Source organism: Pantherophis guttatus, chromosome 2 (genome assembly GCF_059756535.1).
Source record: "Pantherophis guttatus breed Tessera chromosome 2, ASM5975653v1, whole genome shotgun sequence".
Classification (NCBI taxonomy): domain Eukaryota; kingdom Metazoa; phylum Chordata; class Lepidosauria; order Squamata; family Colubridae; genus Pantherophis; species Pantherophis guttatus.
This window is the reverse complement of record NC_142064.1, coordinates 261,051,512-261,072,956: the sequence shown is the minus strand read 5'-3', so window position 1 is coordinate 261,072,956 and position 21,445 is coordinate 261,051,512. Positions and strand designations below refer to the sequence as shown.

General features: G+C 46.2%; 1 protein-coding gene across 1 annotated transcript; it reads left to right on the top strand.

Moving 5' to 3' along the window:
* Positions 1–1,252: 1,252 nt before the first annotated feature.
* LOC148115714 (E3 ubiquitin-protein ligase TRIM39-like) lies at positions 1,253–16,208 on the top strand. Its single transcript, XM_087883963.1, has 7 exons — positions 1,253–1,705; positions 3,492–3,587; positions 4,167–4,397; positions 6,070–6,092; positions 8,698–8,816; positions 13,770–13,802; positions 15,704–16,208. The coding sequence occupies exons 1-7, from the start codon at positions 1,292–1,294 to the stop codon at positions 16,189–16,191; spliced, it is 1,404 nt and encodes a 467-aa protein (XP_087740089.1). The 5' UTR covers positions 1,253–1,291; the 3' UTR covers positions 16,192–16,208.
* Positions 16,209–21,445: the final 5,237 nt, after the last annotated feature.

Genomic DNA, 21,445 nt, shown 5'->3' with positions numbered 1-21,445 from the left:
AAGGTTCAGCATTAAATGTAACAATGCATGTCTGAATACCGAGAATTACTATTTAACCCCATTTTTGCATAAAGGTTTCTTCAAAATGGTGCAGTAATAGTCATTATCGGCTTTAAGCATCCATTTGAGCATACTTTCTATGTCATCTTGTTTTGCTTTTGATAGTGTGTGTACTTGTAGCTCAGGGGTGGGTTCTACTTAACTTTACTACCGGTTCGCAACGGGATCGCTCGCGCACCCGCCTTGCTTCTGCGCATGCGCAGATCGCTTCTGGTGACATCAAGGTCAGTGGGTGGAGCCTCCCGCTGGTTTTACTACCGGTTCTATAGAACCGGTCCGAACCGGGGGCGACCCACCACTGCTGTAGCTCTCTCTTAGGCATAGGCAATGTAACAGATGTGGCAAGCGGTATTGGCGAAGCAGGTTTCCTCATCTTCTTTTCAAAGGCACAGATGGTGACTGTGTTCAGGGCCGGATTTTCCTATAGGCTAACTAGGCTTCAGCCTAGGGCCTCAAGATCACGAGGGGCCTACACAGTGGTGGGATTCTGGGGGTTCTAGGGGGTTCGGCCGAACCCTTTGTTAAATTGCTGGCTCGCCCGCCCCTCGCCTCCCACCCGTGCAGTGCCAACCTACCGTAGCCAGGGGTAGGCAATTGTGGCTCTTTTACAACCTGTGGACTTCAACTTCCAGAATTCCTGAGACAGCTGGCTCATGAATAAATCAATCAGTCAATCAATCAATCAGAATAGAGCTGGAAGGGTCCTTGGGGGTCTTCTAGTCTAGCCCCCTGCTCAAACAGGAGACCCTATATACCATTTGAAATCTACAAGTCATAAAGGGGCCATGGTTCCCCACCTCTCCTTTAGCAGAATGTTTGGATCAATATTTGATGGGGTGGGGGAGCATCCCATGAATTTTGGCTTCTCCCCAGTTTTTAAAAACTTTTTTTTCTCTTTAACAGGATGCTGGGATCGATTGTAATTGATTGGTGATTAGTCCCAGGGATGCTTCCTTCTCTCCAGTTTTTAAAACAATTTCCCCCTTAACGAGCTGGTTGGGCTAATAATAATTGATCAGGGGTCCGTCCCGTGACTGTTTACTCCTCCCCAATTTGTTCCTTTCAACATACTGCAGTTCTTCTTTAAGAAGCCAGTGAAGCTGATCGCAAGAGGAACAAAAAATTCATTTTGGTTTCCTGCCTAGGCACAGCCCAAAGACGGTCACCTGATTTGGAGGAAAAGAAACGAAACTTAACTTTCTCTTTCTTTGTCCCGGCGGAGGAGGCGGCGATGGCAGCCGAAGCGTCCTTGCAGGATTTGGTGGGAGAAGCCACCTGCTCCGTTTGCCTGGACTTTTTCCAGGACCCCGTGCTCATCCCGGAGTGTGGCCACAACTTCTGCCGGGGCTGCCTGACCCACAGTTGGGGGACGTCGGAATCGGAGGCTTCCTGTCCCCAGTGCGGACAGACCTTCGCGCCCCGCAGCCTCCTCCCCAACAGGCAGCTGGCGCGGGTGGCTGAAGTGGCCAGGCGATGCGGAGGTCCTTGGGGCGAGGAAGGAGGGAGCTTCTGCCCGAAGCACCAGGAGCCCCTCAAGCTCTTTTGTAAGCACCATGAGACTCTCATCTGCGTGGTCTGCTACCTATCCAAAGAGCACGAGGGCCACTCGATGATCCCTGCGGAAGAGGCTTTCCAGGAATTCCAGGTAGGAGTCAGCCAGGAGGAATCGCTGCGGAGGGGCATCCAGTGCCAGCCCTCACAGTCTTTTTACCTTTTTACTTGCTTCCTCCTGCTTTATCCCACCGCTTATCTCCCTGCCTGCAATGTTTAAAAAACAAGTTGACATCCCTGTTGTCACTGATCAAAATTCAGATGCTTTTCAATTGTATTGTGTTGTCCTGGCCTCTTGTGTTCACCCTTTGCCACCTTCTGATAAGCAAAGTCAATGGAGAAGCCAGATTCGCTTAACAGCTGTGTGACTAACCTGACAACGGCAGTGATTCACTTAACAACATTTTATTATTATTATTATTATTTATTAGATTTCTATACCGCCCTACTCCCGAAGGACTCAGGGCGGTGCACAGCCAAACAATAAAAACACATACAATACAAAATTTAAAAAATAGAATAAAATCAAATTAAATAATTTTGGCCCCGACAAATTTAAAACCCCAAACTTTTAAAACCAATTTAAAATTGAATATATAAATACTAAAAGATATTTAAAATTTTAAAAATCTTTTATAAAAGAGGGGGGAAATTAGGCCAGGCCGGCCTGGTGAAATAGTAAGGTCTTTAAGGCGCGGCGGAAGGTGCGCAGATCCGGGATCCTCCGTATCTCTGGGGGGAGCTCGTTCCAGATAGTAGGTGCCCCCACAGAGAAGGCTCTCCCCCTGGGGGCCGCCAGTCGGCATTGTTTGGCTGACGGCACCCGGAGGAGCCCCTCTCTATGGGAGCGTACCGGCCGGTGGGAGGCTATTGGTGGTAGTAGGCGGTCCCGCAAGTACCCGGGTCCTAAGCCATGGAGCGCTTTAAAGGTGATAACCAAAACCTTGAAGCGCACCCAGAAGACCACCGGGAGCCAGTGCAGCTCGCGCAGGAGAGGTGTTACATGGGAACGCCATGTCGCTCCCATTACCACCCGCGCGGCCGCACTCTGCGCCAGTTGGAGCCTCCGGGTGCTCCTCAAGGGGAGCCCCATGTAGAGAGCGTTGCAATAGTCCAGGCGGGAGGTGACAAGGGCATGAGTGACCGTGCGTAAAGAGTCCCGATCCAGAAAGGGACGCAACTGGCGAATCAGGCGAACCTGATGAAAAATCCTCCCGGTCACGGCCGTCAAGTGCTCTTCTAAAGACAGCCGTGAATCCAGGAGGACGCCCAAGTTGCGAGCCCTCTCCATGGGGGCCAATGATTCGCCCCCAATAGTCAGTGATGGCGTCAACTGACTATATCGGGACGTCGGAAACCACAGCCACTCAGTCTTGGATGGGTTGAGCCTGAGCCTGTTCCTCTCCATCCAGATTTGGAAGAAAGGTTGTAAAATGAGACAAAACTTCACTTAACTGTCTTGCTTAGCAACAGAAATTGCCTGTAGGAAGAAATAGGCTCCCTTCACCAGCTCCCTTTCCACATTTGCTCTAGAGCGAAATTGTCATGGAGTCCAAATCTTGAGTGCAGAGGCCAAAAACCACTCCTGCTGGATCAGCCCAAACTTTCATTTCTCAGTGATGCTTCTGGGATGATTGCAACCAGGAGACTCAGGCAGCTCACTTTAATGCCCTTGCAGGGAGTCCTTGGCAATGAAAAAAGTGACAGAATATTTTTTACCCTTGTGATCATTGCAGGCATTCCATGGTCACAGGATCAAAATTTGGACGTTTGCCAACTGTCATGTATTTATGATGATTGAATATACTGGGTCTTCTAACTGGGCCTTCCCTCCGATGTAATTCTTTACAGAAAAGAAACTCAAAACTTATATTTTTCAGATCAAGGTGGAAGATTGCCTGAAGGCTCAGAAGGAGCAGAAAGAAAAAATAGCTACATACAAAGGAGACACAGAGCAAACTGTGCAGGAGATGCTTGTAAGTATTGATCCAACGGTTAGGAGCTTCTGAGCTAATAGGAAGGAGAACCTCATTCGCCATCTTTGATAATAGGCAGCCTGTTTGTAAGTACAAATTCTGACTTAAATTAATTCAAAGTTAAAGACCGTGTGAGGCACAGAAGTTGTTCTTAACCTGGGGACTGAGATGTCACCATTGGCTGAATGAGTCTCAGTTGGGTTAAGTGCCCCTATCCCATGAGCTGTGTTTTATGCAATAGGTTTGGCTTGCTTAATAAATTAAGGCAAATCGTATTTCATCACTGAAAAAATTGCGAACACAAACATTTTTCTGTCTACATTTTTGAAATCCCTGATTGCTAAGAAAATTTTCATGAGAGATCATTTAAACTGGAGCCTTTTTTTTTTCTTTTTAGAAACTTCCCCCTTGTGTTTTTTAATGTCAAAAGGATTTTTTTCTTCCTAGGAAATTCTCCCACTTCACTTTTGGATTCTTCAAGCAATCCATTTAATTATCATGACAAAATTAAAATTATTAAATAAAATAATTAAAATAAAATAAAATTATGCCATTTGCTTTTTCTCTTTATTGTTCTAGGATCGCATCGACAAAGTGAAAAAAAGTGTAATGGCTGAATTCAGAGAGCTACAACTCTGGTTAGAAGGACAGGAGAAGCTTCTATTGACTAGAATGGAAGAAACGGAGAAGGATATTATGGCAAGAAAGGAGAAGGGTTTGGCCAAGCGCATGGAGGAACTGGGCTCTCTTGACCATCTCATCCAGGAGATAGAAGAGAAGCTTCAGCAGCCAGCCAGCAAACTCTTACAGGTCAGGCAGGAAGTTGAGATCATAGAATCCTAGGGCTGGAAGGGACCTTGGAGGTCTTCTCTGCCCAAGGCAGAGTCCTTATTCCATCCGGAACAAATCTATTTTTGGAAGCCTCCAGTGATGGATCACCCAGAACTCTGGGAGGGAAGCTGTTCCACTGATAAATACTTCTCACTGTCAGGAAATTCTTTTGTATTTTAGGTTGGATCTCTTTGTGATGAGTTTTCACCCCATGCCTCTTGTCCTGCCTTCAGGTGCTACGGAGACTAAATCGATGCCCTTTTCTCTACGACAGCCTTCCAAGTATTGGAAGATGGTGGTAGGGTCTCCCCTAAGCCTTCTCTTTGTTAGGCTGAGCCTACCGTGTTCCCTTTGCCATTCATTGTACAGTTTGGCCTCCAGAGCCCTTATCACCTTTATTGCTCCTCTCTGTCTCAGCATTTTTTTGGTATCATGGTGTACCAATGATGAAATGGAATAGCCTGCTTTAGCCCCTCCCCAGAATACTCTTTTTGACTCTTTCCTTCCCCCTCCCCAGAAATTTAATTGAAATTATAATAGTGAAAAGTACAAATGGAAATAAAGAAAATAGGGAAACGGAGAAGGATAAGAATGGGAAAGAAGTGTCAGATAAAGGGAAAACAAAACATTTTCAGCACAGTAAAATACAAAATAAAATGACAGCCTCAAGTTTTTATTTTTTATATTTTCTCATTATTATCCAGGTGTATAAAAACAGATTAGTCTAATAAGAAAAATCTAGTATCAAGAGTTCCTTTTTTTCTATCTCAAGCACAAAGTTTAGAAGCAGCTTCCAAGTAGAAAAAAGGGGTCATATCTAATTAAAGCAGTCAATTTTGTCATTTTTTCTAGCTCCATCACTTTTTCCATCCATTCTTCTGTTGTGGAGATTGATATATTTTTCCATGTCTGCATGTAGGATTCTGGCTGCATTTGACCAAGTTCAAAATCTTTTTTTCAAGTCCTCATTTAGTAAACTTTTTGACTCTTTCTATGGAAAGGAACGGTCACTAAATGAATTATTTAGTCAAGGACTAACTGTAATGGCTTAAATTAGGGATACATAATTTGATACAGAAAAAGCAGGCCATGCAATAAGCAGGAATTCAAACTACTGGTCACTGTCTCTATATTCTTCACAATTTGAGGTTCCTATCCCCTGTTGGAGGTTATGGTGGTGGGTGTTCTTTGTAGGGTCTCCCCCTCCCCTTAATCTCCAGGCAAGGAAAAACCCAACACTGATGTCTTTCTACAAAGTATTATAACCACCTGGATTTTCCAAAGGGCCTTGATTCTGGAAGCTTAAATGCAGGGCATTTTTTAATTCTATGGACGCACTGTTTTGTTTTTCAAATGGTCTTTTCTTTTTGCTGTTATGTTTTATATATATATTCTGTAATTGTGTTGAATTCAACTGGGGTATAATTTTTCTCAGGCAAAAAAGTAAAAATAATACCTCTCCAAAAGAGGTTGAACAGCTGAGGAAAAAAGAGCAATGGGATTTTTTTTCTTTAAAAAAATGGAAGTACTTTATATGTCTGTTAGTGTCTGGTTGTCCAGAGGTTTCACTCATTTGTTTTTGTAAATGTAAGAATTTAATTTTCTGCCTAGGAAATGGCTCCTTTCAATGCTTTGTCTCTCTTTTTTTTAGGACATTGGAAGCATCTTGAAGAAGTAAGTAAATCCACCCTTTTCTTTACTGTCTCAGAGATTAGCAGCTCCTCCAAAAGTTTTCCTATTTTGGAAAGGTCTTTCTGTATTTCGGAGTATTTTAATGTAAAGATTGCATACTGTATTTCAGGGCTTTTTAGACATTTCCTCAGATAACTTCAACACAATATAATTAGCAATATTGGATATAATCAATTATTGTTGGTTGCATAGTCAGCCAGATGTTTAGACTGAATTTGGCCATTTTACCTGCCTATTCAATCTTTCCCAAGAAGAGACAGATGTTTGCTGGTTTTGAAGGTATCATTGTATGATGTAAACTGTTCCAAGTAATGCAACTATCATAAATACATGCCAGTTGCCAAGCACCTGAATTGTGATTACAAGGACATTGTGACAGATGTTATCTGCTATTTCATTGCATTACCTTTAAGTTTAAGGTTAAGTTTACTTTGTGTCATTGCACCTCGTACATCAAAATAAAATGCCATCTTCAGTGTACATCATACATAAGAAAACTATAAATAATAATAATAAAACAAAAACAAAAACATATCCTTCACATTCTACACAATTAAATTGAAAACCTGTGATACTGCATTAGTATTGCACTATACAGTAGAATTCAACAGAGTTACCGCTCTGGGATAGAAGCTGTTTTTCAGCCTATTTGTCCTTGTTTTTATTTACCGTCTGCCAGATGGCAATAGTTCAACAAAAGGGGTGCCCAGGATGAGATGGATCTTTAAGAACGGTTTGAACTTTCTTAAGGCAGCGGGAGCTATAAAGCTCTTCCAAGGAGGGGAGGGGGCAACCAATGATCCTCTGGGCAATGATGTTAACCCTCTGGAGTGCTGTCCTATCTGCCACGGTGCAATTGGCAAACCATACACAGGTGCAGTAAGTTAAGATACTCTCTATAGTGCAATGGTAGAAGGTCACCTGCAGTTTTTCATTCGGTTGTTTTTTCCTGAGTAGTCTCAAGTAGTATAGTCTCTGCTGAGCCCTTTTGACCAGTGCTGCAGTGTGAGCAGCCCAGGTCAGATCCTCTTTTATGATAACACCCAAAAACCTAAACCTGGCCACTTGCTCCACCTGGTCTCCATTGATAAGCGAGGGCTGGATATCTGATCTGTTCCTTCTGTAGTCCACTATAAACTCCTTGGTCTTATTGGTGGTAAGGACCAAATTATTGTCTCCACACAGTGAAAGCAACTGGTCCACTTCATCTCAATAGGCAGACTCATCCCCCCTGGAGATGAGTCCTACCATTGTTCTATCATCTGCAAATTTAATAATAGTATTACTGGCGTGAGTGAGAATGCAGTCATGTACGTAAAGAGTATAGAGTAAGGGACTCAACACACAACCCTGTGGTTTACCAGTGTTAAGAATAAGGGCCGAGGAGGTGTGATTACCTAATCTGACCCTCTTGAGAGCAGCCAGACAGGAAATCCATAATCCAAAGGTAGATTGAATGAGAAAGTCCAAGGTCCTTAAGTTTAGATAGACACGAGTCTATGTGGAAGAATTGTGTTAAATGCAGAACTAAAATCCATCAAGATCAGTTTGAATATTATATCCATCGTCTAATTACCTACGTCACCCATAGTAGTCATGTGTCATCAGTCATTTGGTAAGATACAATCCATTGTTTTGGCCAAGAGATTCACAAGAATTTTCAAGAGTAGGGAGCCCCAGAACTGAAACTTAGTGGCCTTTACTAGATCTCTCCTTGAACTTGACGAAGGTGGATGAGTGCATTTCTGGGTCAGGATCCACTGAGTCGCACATGGTGCCCATATTTGAATAGCTAGCCAGAGAAATGACTGAAGCCTGGGAAACAGGGCCCTTGTCAGTCAATAGGAGTGCTGACTTCCCACCAGTTTACCAGGTACTTAGGATCCGAGGACAGGGCAACACAAGAAAATGACAATCAGTGAGTTAATAGCTGTCCATCAACACCCCACTTAACAACTAAAAGCCACACACAACCAGGCACCACATAAATACAATGCGTAGAACAGCCCAGTGCACACATTCTGGAGAGAGAGAGAGAGAGAGAAGTTCCCTAAGGATGGGCTCCAGCACGAGTCTGAAAGCTCAGAAGTCAAAACCTCCAGTGACCAACTCAGATTAGATCCTGTAGCTAGCCAATCCTCAAGCACCATCTGATGGTTTAGAAAGCTTCTATTGGCAGGTTGATAATGGTTGCAGGAACTGGGCGTGGCTAGTCTAGTGAAGAGAAGGACCAGGGGAGACATGATAGCAACAGTGTTCCAATATTTGAGGGTCTGTCACAGAGAGAAGGGGGTCAACCTGATTTCCAAAGCACCTGAAACAAGGAATAATGGATGGAAACTGATCAAGGAGGGATTCAACCTGGAAATAAGAGAAAAATTCTGACTGAGGAGAATGAACCACTGGAAGAGCTTTGCCTTCAGACGTTGTGGGAGCTTCATCACTGGAAGCTTTCAAGAAGAGGCCGGACTGCCATCTGTCAGAAACGGTGTGGGGTCTCCTGCTTTGGTGCTGGTGTATGTGTGTTGGACTAGATGACCTACAAGGTCCCTTCCAACTCTGTTGTTCTGCTATTTTGTCTTGCCAGATATCAGGCAAAGGAAACATATGAAAATCCGGTGGATTTACTTCTAGAACCGAAGTGGACAATCTGGGATTACAGTGATATCCCTGCACTTCTGAAAAGTGCCAAGAAAAAATTTAGAGGTAAAAAACAGCCGCTGGGGTTTTACACTGGATGACATTTTGAGCATCCAAGAGAGATTCTGGGTCAATGTCACATGGATCAAAGTGGGAACCATTTCAGGATCAGTGTCTCAGTTAGGATTGTAAATGGAGACTACCTGTAGTCTTTGTAGCCCAAATCAATGGTGGGTTCCTACCGGTTCGCTCTGGATCTTGCAAACTGGTAGTAGCGGTGGCGGGAGGCTCCGCCCATCCACCTGGACATCATCACAGACACTCTGCGCACGCACGCACATTGTGAACCGGTAGTGAAGGTAAGTGGAACCCACCCCTGGCCCAAATCCATATGCCCTGATCACTGGGGAAGCAGAATAAGTTTCCACAAAGTATAATGGAATACATACAGGTAGTTCTTGACTTATGACCTCAGTTGAACTGAAAATTTCTGTTGCTAAGCAAGGCAGTTGTTAAGTGAGCAGTGCCCCATTTTACGAACATTTTTGCCACAGTTATTCAGAAAATCACGGCAGTTAAGTGAATCGTGGTTGATAAATGAATCTGGATTCATGCATTGATTTTGTGTGTCAGAAGCTCCCCAGGAAGGTTGAAGAGGACAATCCCAGAATCATGGGATGCTGCAACCATCGTAAACACAAGCTGGTTCCCATGGGCCCAAATTTTGATCACGGGACTGGGGAGGCTGCAACCGTCATAAGTGTGAGAACCGATCATAAAGCTCCTTTGTCAGTGCTGCTATAACGTCACTAAAAAAATAGTTGTAAATTGAGGACTACCTGTATATGGAATTTATTCATTTATTTTTATTATTTATTAGTCCAATTTATATGCCGTCCTTCTCCGTAGACTCAGGGCGGCTTACAATGCATTATAGCAATAGCCTGCATACTTTTTTGAATATACCTGCTTATTAGGGCTTTCGTGTTGTTCTATACAAAGTTGGCTTATTGGCCCCACAATCCGGGTCCTCAATTTACCTACCTCGAAAGGATGGAAGGCTGAGTCAACCTTTATTTTATTTTTATTTATTTTATTTTATTTTTCAATTTATATACCGCCCTACTCCCTGAGGACTCAGGGCGGTGCACAGCCAGAATTAAAAACATGAAATACAAATATTAAAAACAATTAAAATCTATATAAATTTGGCCCAAAATTTAAAAAACCACAAACCAATTAAACATTTAAAAATTTTAAAAAATTTCTTCCTAAGCCAGCCCGGCTTGCTGGAAAAAGTGGGTTTTAAGGGCACGGCGGAAGGCACTGAGGTCTTGGATTCCAGAGGGTAGGTGCCCCCACAGAGAAGGCTCTCCCCCTGGGGGTCACCAGCCTACATTGTTTGGCTGATGGCACCCCGAGGAGGCCCTCTCTGTGGGAGCGCACGGGTCGCTGGGAGGAGCGGTGTTACATGGGAGCGCCATGCTGCTCCCATCACTACCCGCGCTGCTGCGTTCTGGACCAGCTGGAGCCTCCGGGTGCCCCTCAAGGGGAGCCCCATGTAGAGAGCATTGCAGTAGTCAAGGCGAGAGGTGACGAGGGCGTGAGTGACTGTGCACAGGGAATCCCGATCAAGAAAGGGCCGCAACTGGCGAATCAGGCGAACCTGATAAAAGGACCCCCTGGTTACAGCCGTCAGATGTTCCTTCAAGGACAGCTGCATATCCAGGACGACTCCCAGATTGTGAGCCCTTTCTGTGGGGGCCAAGGACTCGCCCCCAATAGTCAGTGATGGAGTCAACTGACTATATCGGGATGCCGGGAGCCACAGCCACTCAGTCTTGGAAGGGTTGAGCTTGAGCCTGTTCCTCCCCATCCAGATCCGCACAGTCTCCAGGCACTGAGACATCACTTCAAGGGCATCGTTGGGGTGGCCTGGGGTGGAGATGTACAGCTGGGTGTCATCAGCGTACTGATGGTATCTCACCCCGAAGCCACGGATGATCTCGCCCAGCGGCTTCACATAAATGTTGAACAGAAGGGGCGAGAGGACCGATCCCTGCGGCACTCCACAGACGAGAGGCCTCGAGGTCGACCTCTGCCCCCCTGCCAACACAAACTGCGACCGGTCAGAGAGAAAGGAGGAGAACCACCACAATACGGTGCCTCCCACCCCCAACTCTTCCAGCCGGTGCAGCATGTGGCCGTACTAAGTCTCCCCAAAATCCTGTCCACATCATCGGGAGTCACAGCATCAAACTCCTCCCAGATAACATTCTCAAGACTATTCCTCCTCACCCTGTCCTGATCTACCCAGTCAGAGTCCAAATCCCCTCGGATCTGAGCGATTTTGTCATACAGGTATTGTCCAAAATCCTCCACCCTGCCTTCCAGGGGATCCTCCCGCACTCCCGGATGGAGCAGGGAGCGGGTCACCCTAAACAGGGCGGCCGGACGATTCCCTGATGACGCAATAGAGGCAGAAAAGTAATTAAACTTTGCCATCTTTATTGCCACTAGGTAGGTCTTAATATACGACGTTACCAGTGTTCGATCAGATTCAGCGAGACTGGCCCTCCAACCGCTCTCCAGGCGTCTTTTCCGGCGCTTCATTTCCCTCAGCTCCTCAGTAAACCAAGGAGCTGCGCGGGATCAGCACCGGGTCAGAGGCCGCAAAGGCACGACTCGGTCCAAGGCCCCACCAGCCGCCTGATACCAGGCGGCTACCAGGTCCTCAGCCGAGTCATGTGCTAGATCCTCAGGAAATGGCCCAAACTCCATCTGGAACCTATCAGGATCCATCAGGCGCCTGGGGCGGACCCATCTCATTGGCTCCGCCTCCCTGCGGCGGGGTGTAGCGGTTCGAAGGTCCAGGTGAAGGAGCGAGTGATCTGACCATGACAAGGGTTCCATGTCTATATCCCCTATAATAAGATCACTCAACCACTGGCCAGAGACAAAAATCAAGTCCAGAGTGTGTCCCCCCCTGTGGGTGGGGCCATGAACTAGTTGGGTCAGGTCCATGGCCATCATGGAAGCCATGAACTCCCGAGCCGTCTCAGACGTTTCACCAATGGACGGCAAGTTGAAATCACCCATAACCATAAGCCTGGGTGTATCAACTGCCACCATGGCTATCATGTCGAGGAGCTCGGGCAGGGCCGTTGCCGCCCGGCAGGGAGCCAGGTACGCAAGCAACAAGCCCATCTGAACCCCATGACCCCATCTCACAAAGAGGGATTCACATCCGGCAATCTGTGGCACAGTGGTCTCCCTCGGACTAAGACCTTCGTTAATAATAACCGCCACCCCCCGCCCCTCCCCTGGGCCCTCGGCTGATGGAATGCTCTGAAGCCTGGTGGGCACATCTCAACCAGAGGGACCCCTCCCTCCGGGCCCAACCAGGTCTCCGTAATACCCGCCAGGTCCGCTCCCCCCTCCTGTATAAGATTGTGAATGAGGGGGGCCTTATTTACCACGGACCTGGCATTGCACAGCATCAGCCGAAGGCCCAGGTCCTGAGTATCTGAGCCACCTAGTATCCGAGGGGAGCCTTGGAGACCGGGGTGCGCAATAGCTCTCAAACAGCGAGTGCGCACCCCCGACACGTGATATGGTCTCCTGCTCCCGCCATATCTGCCCCTCCCATCCACCGTGCTGATGGTACACCCCTCATTGGTATAGCCCTCCATCCCCTCCCCAATCCCTCGTCCTGCACCCTCCAAACCGTTGCCCCATGCCAGGCTCGGCTCTGACCTTAGTGGATTCCCCCCCCCATCCCCTTTGGTCATCCTCCCAGTTCCCCTTAAAAAATTATTAAAAGACCCCCTCCCCAAACCCTTTAAAATCTTATTAAAACACTTTCCTAAAAAACCCCACAAGCCCTTCCTCGTGCCATGCCATCTCTCAGGATTCCAAAATCTGTCATCGAGATAGGCCCTCGATAGAGTGGAGGGCCAAACCTGCGAGAGGGGGGAATCTCGCAGGGCAAGGAGTTCAGACACTGAGTACATTAAATCGTCAGGGGTGAGGATAGTCCATGGTCGGGAGACCACCATGATGTTATAATACAGGGGAAAAAGTTCCAGTCCATGGCACAGGCAGCCGAATTCCATTGCCCTCTCACAGCAGTGGAGGGGGAGATATGCTATCCGACCCCCGGAAATTCCTTGGCCGACCGTCCTCTCACAAAGGCTGACCAATAAAACTTTGATGGAAACCTGGGAGTGAAGGCAGCCATACACCGACTCCCACCGGACTCGAGTCCATAGATCCAGTTCCCCATATGGAATAGAAGTCAGAAAGCCCAATCCTCCAGTTCATGAGAAGGATTAGTTCGAAGTTTAGTTCAGGAGAAATCTTGCAAGGCAGGAGATTCAGAGATGGCTTGATGGAAATGGGGGAAAGTAGGAACAGCTCAGCAGGCCAGGATAGGCTGGGTAGCTATAGCCATAATGAGGCCAACAAGGTCTTAACTCGGTTGAAAAAAAAGGAAGGAGAGGAGGGGGAAATACAGGCAGCGAGTGCCAACAGACGTTTTCCAGCCCCCTCAAATCTCTCAAAACTTCCAATTGATGGAAAATAGTGCTCACCCAGTTTTGCCCCCTCCAGCTCACCATGGAGGTCTCCAGGTCTGCATGGGGGTGGCCCTGCCCCCAAGGGCCAAACACCCTCCAGCCACCAGGGAAATCCACTTTTGAGGCTGCTGCCAAGAGTCCCACGCCACCTCAGTTGAGCCTGGTGAGATTTGAACTTGCACTAATTGTAGGCAGCTGGCAGCTAAGTGCTAGTACTTAATAGCGCTTTAGTCCGCTGCACCACTGAGGTGCATATATAGTAGAATATATTTATACCTGATGGAATATATATAGCCACCAATGACATTCTGGCTTGTAGCTTTCCCTATTCCTCATTTCCTGATCTGAGGCCAAGGAAAGCAAACCAGGGAATCTGAGGGAGGCCGTTCTGTTGCTCCAATTCCAGGGATGAGATGCTGAATTCCTCCCTTTTCTTCCCCAGATACTCTGGAAAGTGGACTTCAACTACAGGAAGGTAAATATGAGTTATAGGAATTGGATTTCCTTGCTATTTTAAGCTCTGATGCCAGTAACGTGAAGAGAAACATAATAGATCAAAAAGAAAAATATAGGATTAATTACTATATAAGACTATGATGATCCAGTAAACTTTAATGATTATATGATTTATGAACTATTACTTGCCATTTATATGTACAATATTAGCTAATGCAGTGGAGAAAAATTCCTTGTGTGACTTGGCACATTTGGCCAAATCAAGCGGTTGTTCTGTTCTGTTCTGTTCTCTACTGCTACTCCTACTCCGCTCCGTTCCGTTCTATAGATACCATATTTTTTGGAATGTAAGACGAACCTTTCCCCCCCTAAAAGAGGCTGAAAATTTGGGTGCATCTTATACTCCGTATGTAGCTTTTTGGAAACTTTTTTCAGCCCCACCGAGGCACTAAGGAAGCACTAGCAAGCAATGTTCCCAGCTTTGCCTGCTCCCTCAACTCCCTGAGTGAAGCGGTCTCCCTGCTTTGCTCCGACTCTCAGCTGTTCTTTAGAAGCTTTTTTCTGCCCTAACCAGGTACCAGCCGAGTGAAGCTTTGCCTGCTTTTCTCATTGCTGCTTCCTCTCAGCTGTGCCTTAGAGGCTGTTTTTTATCCCCAAGCAGGGGATAAAAAACCAGCAAACTAATGTGCTGAAGCTGACCAGACTAAGGACGATAGCCAGATGAATACCTGGTAGGCAGATTTTTTTTTTCTATTTTCCTCCCCCAAAACTAAGCTGTGTCTTTTACTCCGGTGCGTCTTATACTCTGAAAAATATGATAATCTAAAAAACTGAAGCCAATCTTGGTGTAGAATGAAACACCTGGACAAATGGGAAAATATGACCTGGGAGTGAAAGGAATCTTGAATTCCTACCAAGCTAATAACATCCTCTTGATTTTACTGCCTGACTATAAGTTGGTGAGAGACCAGGTCTTTGGGAGCAGAAATTAGGTCCTTTGGGTCAAAGCAAATAGCAAAGTTGGAGCATCAGGGTTGCCTCCACTCTGTGGGCCATCAGACTGGTGAAAGCAGAGGTTTCCTGTATAAGATCCTCCCCTTTTGTACATCCCTGTGATACCCTGATGCTCGTAGAGAAAAAAACGGAGCTTCCTCACATCCCATCATGTGTCCTAAGTTACCTCTGGGGGATCCTTCTGACTTTTCCCAGTTCAGAATTGAAACATGGCAGCCTCTTGTTCTGCCTGATCTTCTGGAAGAGGTGGAGCCCTATGAAGTGTTTGAAGGACTTGGCCATTGTGAGACTTGTGGACTTCAGTTCCCAGAATTCCCCATCCAGGATGGCAAAGCTGGACGGTAATCAGCAGAGTGGCGGCCACATGGGAAACTAGAGACTAGGGGAATTGACCAGTGGAGCCAAGAGACGAAGAGCTGAGGGGAGGAGCCAAAAGCTGTACAGGTAGTCAATGTATCCTGAAGGTGTGCAGCTTAGTAGCAGCTGGAGGGGAGGCAGATGGACTGGAAGATGGCGAAGGCAACCTAAGTGAATGGAACGAGAAGGCCAGAGGAGCGCTGAACAAGATGGCAGTTAACAGAGGATGGGACTAAGACAGTGGCAGAGCCCGAGTGCTTGGAGAAAAGGGAGCAGAGGGACCTGGACAATAGCAGCCCCATCAGCCATTGGAATTCTGTTAGTTAAAGTCTACAAGTCTTACAGTTGCCAAAGTTGAAGGACTCTTGACCAGGCAATGCTTAGGTGTTGTTTAAAAAAAAATAATGAGTCTTCCAGTCCTGGGGGGGGGAGGTGTTTGGAAGCTGAACTCCATTCACACAAGAGGGTTAAACTCTTGGGGGTGAAGACACAAACCAGGCCTGCAGCTGAAGCTCTTGTTTTTTTCCTTCCTTCTCTTCCCCCTTTCAGAGAATGTAACTCTGGATCCAGACACAGCCCATCTTGAGTGGCTTGAAGTCTCCCAAGATCGAAAAAGTGTCAAAGGAGTTAAGCCAGTTAAAGAACCCATATCTATGCCTTGTGTCCTTGGCTGTCAGAAGTTCTCAACAGGGAGACATTTCTGGGAAGTTTTTGTAGGAGGTACAGGAGAATGGGGTGTTGGGGTTGCCAATAAGCCAGTGAACTTAACAAATCTTGATGGGGAGATCAGGCGCTGGATGTTTTGGAAAGGCCTAGAGAAATACCAGGCCGTATCTCCATCAACACGCTCTGACCTGGTCCTGACTGAGGAGCCCACGAGGATCCACATCTCTCTCAACTGCGAAGGGGGACAAGTGAGCTTTTTTGATGCCAGCACAGCAACTCTGCTCCATACATTCTCTGACGCTTCCTTGGTTGGAAAGACCCTTCTGCCCTGTTTCTGTTTGTTCAAAGGCCCTTGCCTGACACTCCCCTAAAAGAAGAGATAACCATAAACAAATCTCCCTATTTGTCAAGCAGGGATCTCCAAAAGCCTTTAAAGCAGAAATTCCTTAGCTTTTTGCTACTTCAGCTTCCTTTATTGTTCTATGCCACCCTGGTCAGTCAATCAGTCCTTATAAAGGAATAACCTGATCAGCATTTCTATTTGTCTGGATAAAAAAAAAAATGAAGTGTCCTAGGAGCTTTATCGGCTTTAGCATCATGTGTTCAGGTGTATCGGTATTAAAGATACCTTACAGCTAAGCCTGTCAATCGTGATTTTATATGTCTGTCACAGCTCTTCATCCCATTTATGGATCATGCTTGTTTGTTTCATGTTAGTTGCAATCAATGATTGTGTAGGTGTCCCTAACTCCGTATATTCTATAATCATCCCCTTCTTTTTTGCTTTCCTTCCCCCTTTTTTCCTCCCGTTTCCTTTTAACACATAATTGTCATAATCCAAGGAACCCTAGCAGGGCTTCAGCAAGTATTACACTCCATATAAGCTTTATAGCCTCACAGGTATAGGAGGAGGAAGATGTGTTGGATATGTTTGCCACCTTGACTTATTTGTAAAAATAATAAAGGCGAGATAAAAATAAATAAGGGGAGTGAAACTTAACTGATATGGTGACTTTGAATGCTGACAGCAGATCTCTGGAACCCCTCAAAGCATCTAAAGAACTGAAGATTGACAAGCTGCTCTTGGCAAAGGAGCAAATGAGGAATCCTAATGAACATACCTAATACAGGTAGTCCCGGACTTACAATTGAGCCCCAAATTTCTGCTCCCAAGTGAGACAGCAGTTAAGTGAGCTTTGTCCCATTTTAACTCTCACGGGGGAAGAAGGGAATGAAAAGGAGGAGGTTTTGGCAGGAAAAAGGAGGGGAGCAGTGGATAGAGAGAGAGGGCGAGAGGGATAGGTGGGTCTCTTTGGGGGCAAACCTGAGGGAGAAGGGAGAGAAGGGAAGTGGGGCCTCCTGGCTCACCTGGCCTCCACCCCACCAAGTGAGGGGGGGAAGCGACACATGAGGACGGGTTGAGGAAAGGGAGAGAAAGGAGTGGAGGGGGGAAAGGAGGGAAAAGTGTGTGAGGAAAGGTTGAGAAAGGAGGAGGAGGAAGGAGATGGAGAGAAAGGGAGGCAGGCAGGGGAATCACGGGAGGAGCAGAGGCAGTGGCAGGAGAGACCAGCAAGCAGGAGGGGGCGGGGGAGAGAGGAGAGAGAGGGAGAACTGGCTGAATAGCCATCTGACCCCCACCCAACCATGTGAGGGAGCTGAGTGGAGTGGCAGCCACAAGGAATGGACTGTACCAGGGGAAGGCGCCTGGATGGTTGGAAAAGAAGGCAAGGGGAATCTATCACATGACTCGGGGACCCTGCAACCATCATAAATATGAGTCAATAGCCAAGCGACTGAATTTTGATCAAGTAATCATGAGGATGCTGCAATGGTCATAAGTGTGAAACACTCTCATAAAGCACTTTTTAATGTCTATATACATTAAAAATGAGAAATGTTAAAATGCTTATTATTTGACTTCACATATTTCAAATTGAGAGCTACTGATCTAGCCCAACCTACTATCGAAAGGGATGGGGATTACGGCCAGGGTGTCCCAAGGCATGTCAACAAACTCAAGATGGCAGCCAGCTCCGCCTTTTCCCTATATGTAAATAAGGGGTGGGGCTTCCCTCCCTTAGGTCTTTGTTGACTCCCTCTAGGGTTGTTTCTGCGTTGCATCTCCCCACTTCTGGGGAATATTTAAAAGAGATTTAGATGTGAATGTTCTGTAAATGAGGTCCCAGCCCTAAACCTGTTTAGTAGTAGTACTGTAGTTGCAGTCATATTCATGCTTCCTTCCTTCCTTCCTTCCTTCCTTCCTTCCTTCCTTCCTTCCTTCCTTCCTTCCTTCCTTCCTTCCTTCCTTCGAAAGGTCTTCACCTGTTGCCAAAATGAGGCCACTGTGGCTGCCAATTAAGGGACTCTGGGGAGGTCATTCCATAAACGAGGTGCCACCAACAAAAAGCCAAGATAAAGGAGGGGGCTTGGGACTCTGTATGTCCCCTCAGAGACCCTGTTGTGATTAAAGAAGCCTCCCCAAAAAGCCCTTGAACAAAGGACAAAGGTGTATAAGATGTTCTCCACCCACCAGATCCCCCCACCTCTCCCCATGGGTCCCCCGTCCTAAGTTGGCCTGAGACTCCTAATGCCTCTTTCTATCCACCTTTTGCCTTAAGAGGCATTTCATTGGTCAAACGTGAAGATTTCCAGTCAGCAAATGATCCTATCCTACATTCTACATATTCCACATTCTACATCTACAAGATAGTCTTCTCTGTCTCCCTTCCACAGAGTGATCCAGGCTGCCTTTTCACTTTGACTTTTGCCCAGTTTTAGAGCTTTTCCTGATCCGTTTCCTGATTGGATGGCTGGGAAGGGGGCAGTCCAGGCAGTTCTTTCTCTGAAGGATATTCCAATTAAAAGTGACTGAAAAGAGTTTAATTTCCCTTTTATCTCTGAGACATCCCATCAATTGCAGCATTAGTTTTGGGCTTTTATCAAGGGCTTCTTACTGTCTCTTTCAGTCCAAGTTTACTCCCTCTGGTCCCATAAATGTTTCCTTCTTCCTATTGAAAAAAAAAACATTTTCCCCTTTAACAAGCTGGTTGGATCAATAATAATTGCCCTACGCACAGTTACTCATGCGCTGGTCACCTCACGGATTGACTACTGCAATGCTCTTTACATGGGGCTGCCCTTGAGGACACCCGGAGGCTTCAGCTGGTGCAGAATGCAGCCGCGTGGGTTGTGATGGGAGAATCCCGATACTCCCATGTTACACCCCTCCTACGCGGTTTGCATTGGCTACCGGTTGCTCTCCGGGTGAGATTCAAGGTGCTGGTGATGACGTATAAAGCCCAACATGGCTTAGGACCAGGATATTTGGCGGACCACTTACAGCCAGCAACGATATCCCATCGCCCGGTTCGCGCCCATAGAGAGGGCCTACTCAGGGTGCCGTCGGCTAGACAGTGGCGGCTGGCGGCCCCCAGGGGTAGAGCCTTCTCGGTCGGTGCGCCCACCCTCTGGAATCAACTTCCCTTGGAGCTCCGATTAGCGCCTGACCTTCGCACCTTCCGCTGTGAATTAAAGACTTGGCTTTTTAATTCCCTTGACCTGGACTGACGATGGGGTTTTAAGGGTTTTAAGGGTTAATTTTAAATTTTTTAGATTTTAATTTTTATTTTATATTGTGGCTTGTGTTTTATTGTTGTGAGCCGCCCTGAGTCCATTGTGAGATAGGGCGGCATATAAGCCTAATAAAATAATAAAATAAAATAAAATAAAATAAAATAAAATAATAAAATAAAATAAAATAAAATAAAATAAAATAAAATAAAATAAAATAAAATAAAATAAATAAAATAAAATAAAATAAAATAAAATAAAATAAAATAAAATAAAATAAAATAAAATAAAATAAAATAAAATAAAATAAAATAAAATAAAATATTGTTTGGCAATCTGTACAATGGATGTTTCTTTCTCCCCGGGATTTTTCAAAATCTTTCCCTTTAGCAATTGGGGGGGGGGGAGGGAGAACCGATGGCCTTTTTATAATTTGCAGACTTCAGCTCCAAAAACTCCTGAGCCAGCTGGCTCACAAATTCTGGAAGTCAATCAATCATCAATCAGAATAGAACTGGAAGGGGGCCTTGGAGGTCTTCTAGTCTAGCCCCCTGCTCAAACGCTTCTCCTCTTCTCCTCCTGCACATTCTTGTATCCCAGTTGCCGCGGTCTCAGGTCAGCCGCCATGGCCGCCATTCCACTGCCGCCAGCGCAGAGGGCAAGCCTCCGGCCCCAGGAACCTGCCCGTTCCTCTCGGCCGTCCGAGGGGTCCCTCTCTATCCCCCTGTCCCTACAGGACAGGGTAGGTCCAAAGACCTACCGGCGGGGGCTTGGCAGACTGGTAGACTTGTGATCAGTCGATCCCAAATGCTGATTGTGAATGCTAGTAGCTTTATGGTAGAAGGCCAGAGAAAGGCAGGATATGCAGTGGTGACAGCAAGGGAAGTTGTAGAAGTCAACCCATTACCAGTAAACATTTCTGCCCAACTGGCTGAACTGGTCACTCTAAATAGAGCCTTACAGCTGGCTGTGGGACAAACATTAATAGCAAATATACCTTTGGAGCCTTGTGTGCCCACGGAGCCTTATGGAAGGAAAGAGGATTATTAAATGCAAGAGAATCAACCGTTAAATATAGCCCACAAATTTTAAAATTATTGGAGGCTGCTTGGCAAACAAAACAAGTAGCAGTCTTACATGTCAAGGGATGAAGGAAGGAACAGCCTACCTAACTCCTATTTCTCCCTACCCACTTCTCCACTCTCTTGGACTCCCAAGGGTAGGACATGGGCCACATCAGTTGGAGGCAGCGAGAGGAAGGATGGGTGGTGGAAGGTAGAGGGCAGACCTATTCTACCAAATACACCTCAGAGGATTCATTTATAACAAATACATGCCAGCACACAATGGGGGGTCAAAGGGACTGGTAGACTAAGTGACATGCTGTGTAGTAGACAAGGGTCTCTATTCCGCAGCCTCCCAAGATGTAGCAGTTTGTCTGATCTATGCCAGAAATAATCCAAAAGTAGCCAGGCGCCCACCCCTTAGGAGTCCAACTTAAAGGCAACTACCCAGGGACAATTTGGAAATAGACTTCACTGAATTACCTAGAAAGCAAGCTTTTGAGTATGTTGTGGGACTAGCATGGACCTTCACAGGATGGTCTGAGGCTTTTGCTTGCAGGACTAATAGAGAGCATGAAGTAGTAAATGTCCTACTGGAAGAAATCATTCCTGGGTTTGGGCTGCCAAATAGTGTATCCTTTGATTGTGACCCATATTTCACAGCTAAGGTTTGTGTGAACAGTTAAACATCACTCGGAAGCTTTACTCAGTCTACCACCTGGCAAGTAGTCCTATGGCAGAAAAAGGTAATGATTTAAAAAAACAACAACAGCTAGCTCACTTATGCCAGGAGGCTCACCTGTCCTCATCACAAACTTTGCCACTCATGTTGTTAGGGCTTCACATTGCACCTCGACAGCGAATAGTCTTCAGACTCTTTTGAGGCCCTTTTTAGGCGACCACATCCCTCCCTAAAGGCAGAGGAGAGGTCCATCCCACTGGTGGGCGAACTGACCTTGTACCAATATGTAACTCAACTCGCTGGGGTTAT

What these genes read in the sequence shown, in the direction of transcription:
- LOC148115714 (XM_087883963.1), top strand. Translation starts at nt 1,292, where the DNA reads ATGGCAGCCGAAGCGTCCTTGCAGGATTTGGTGGGAGAAGCCACCTGC. An exon ending in AGGCTTTCCAGGAATTCCAG is followed by an intron (nt 1,706 to 3,491) that starts GTAGGAGTCAGC and finishes TATATTTTTCAG; the next exon opens with ATCAAGGTGGAAGATTGCCT. An exon ending in TGCCAAGAAAAAATTTAGAG is followed by an intron (nt 8,817 to 13,769) that starts GTAAAAAACAGC and finishes TTTCTTCCCCAG; the next exon opens with ATACTCTGGAAAGTGGACTT.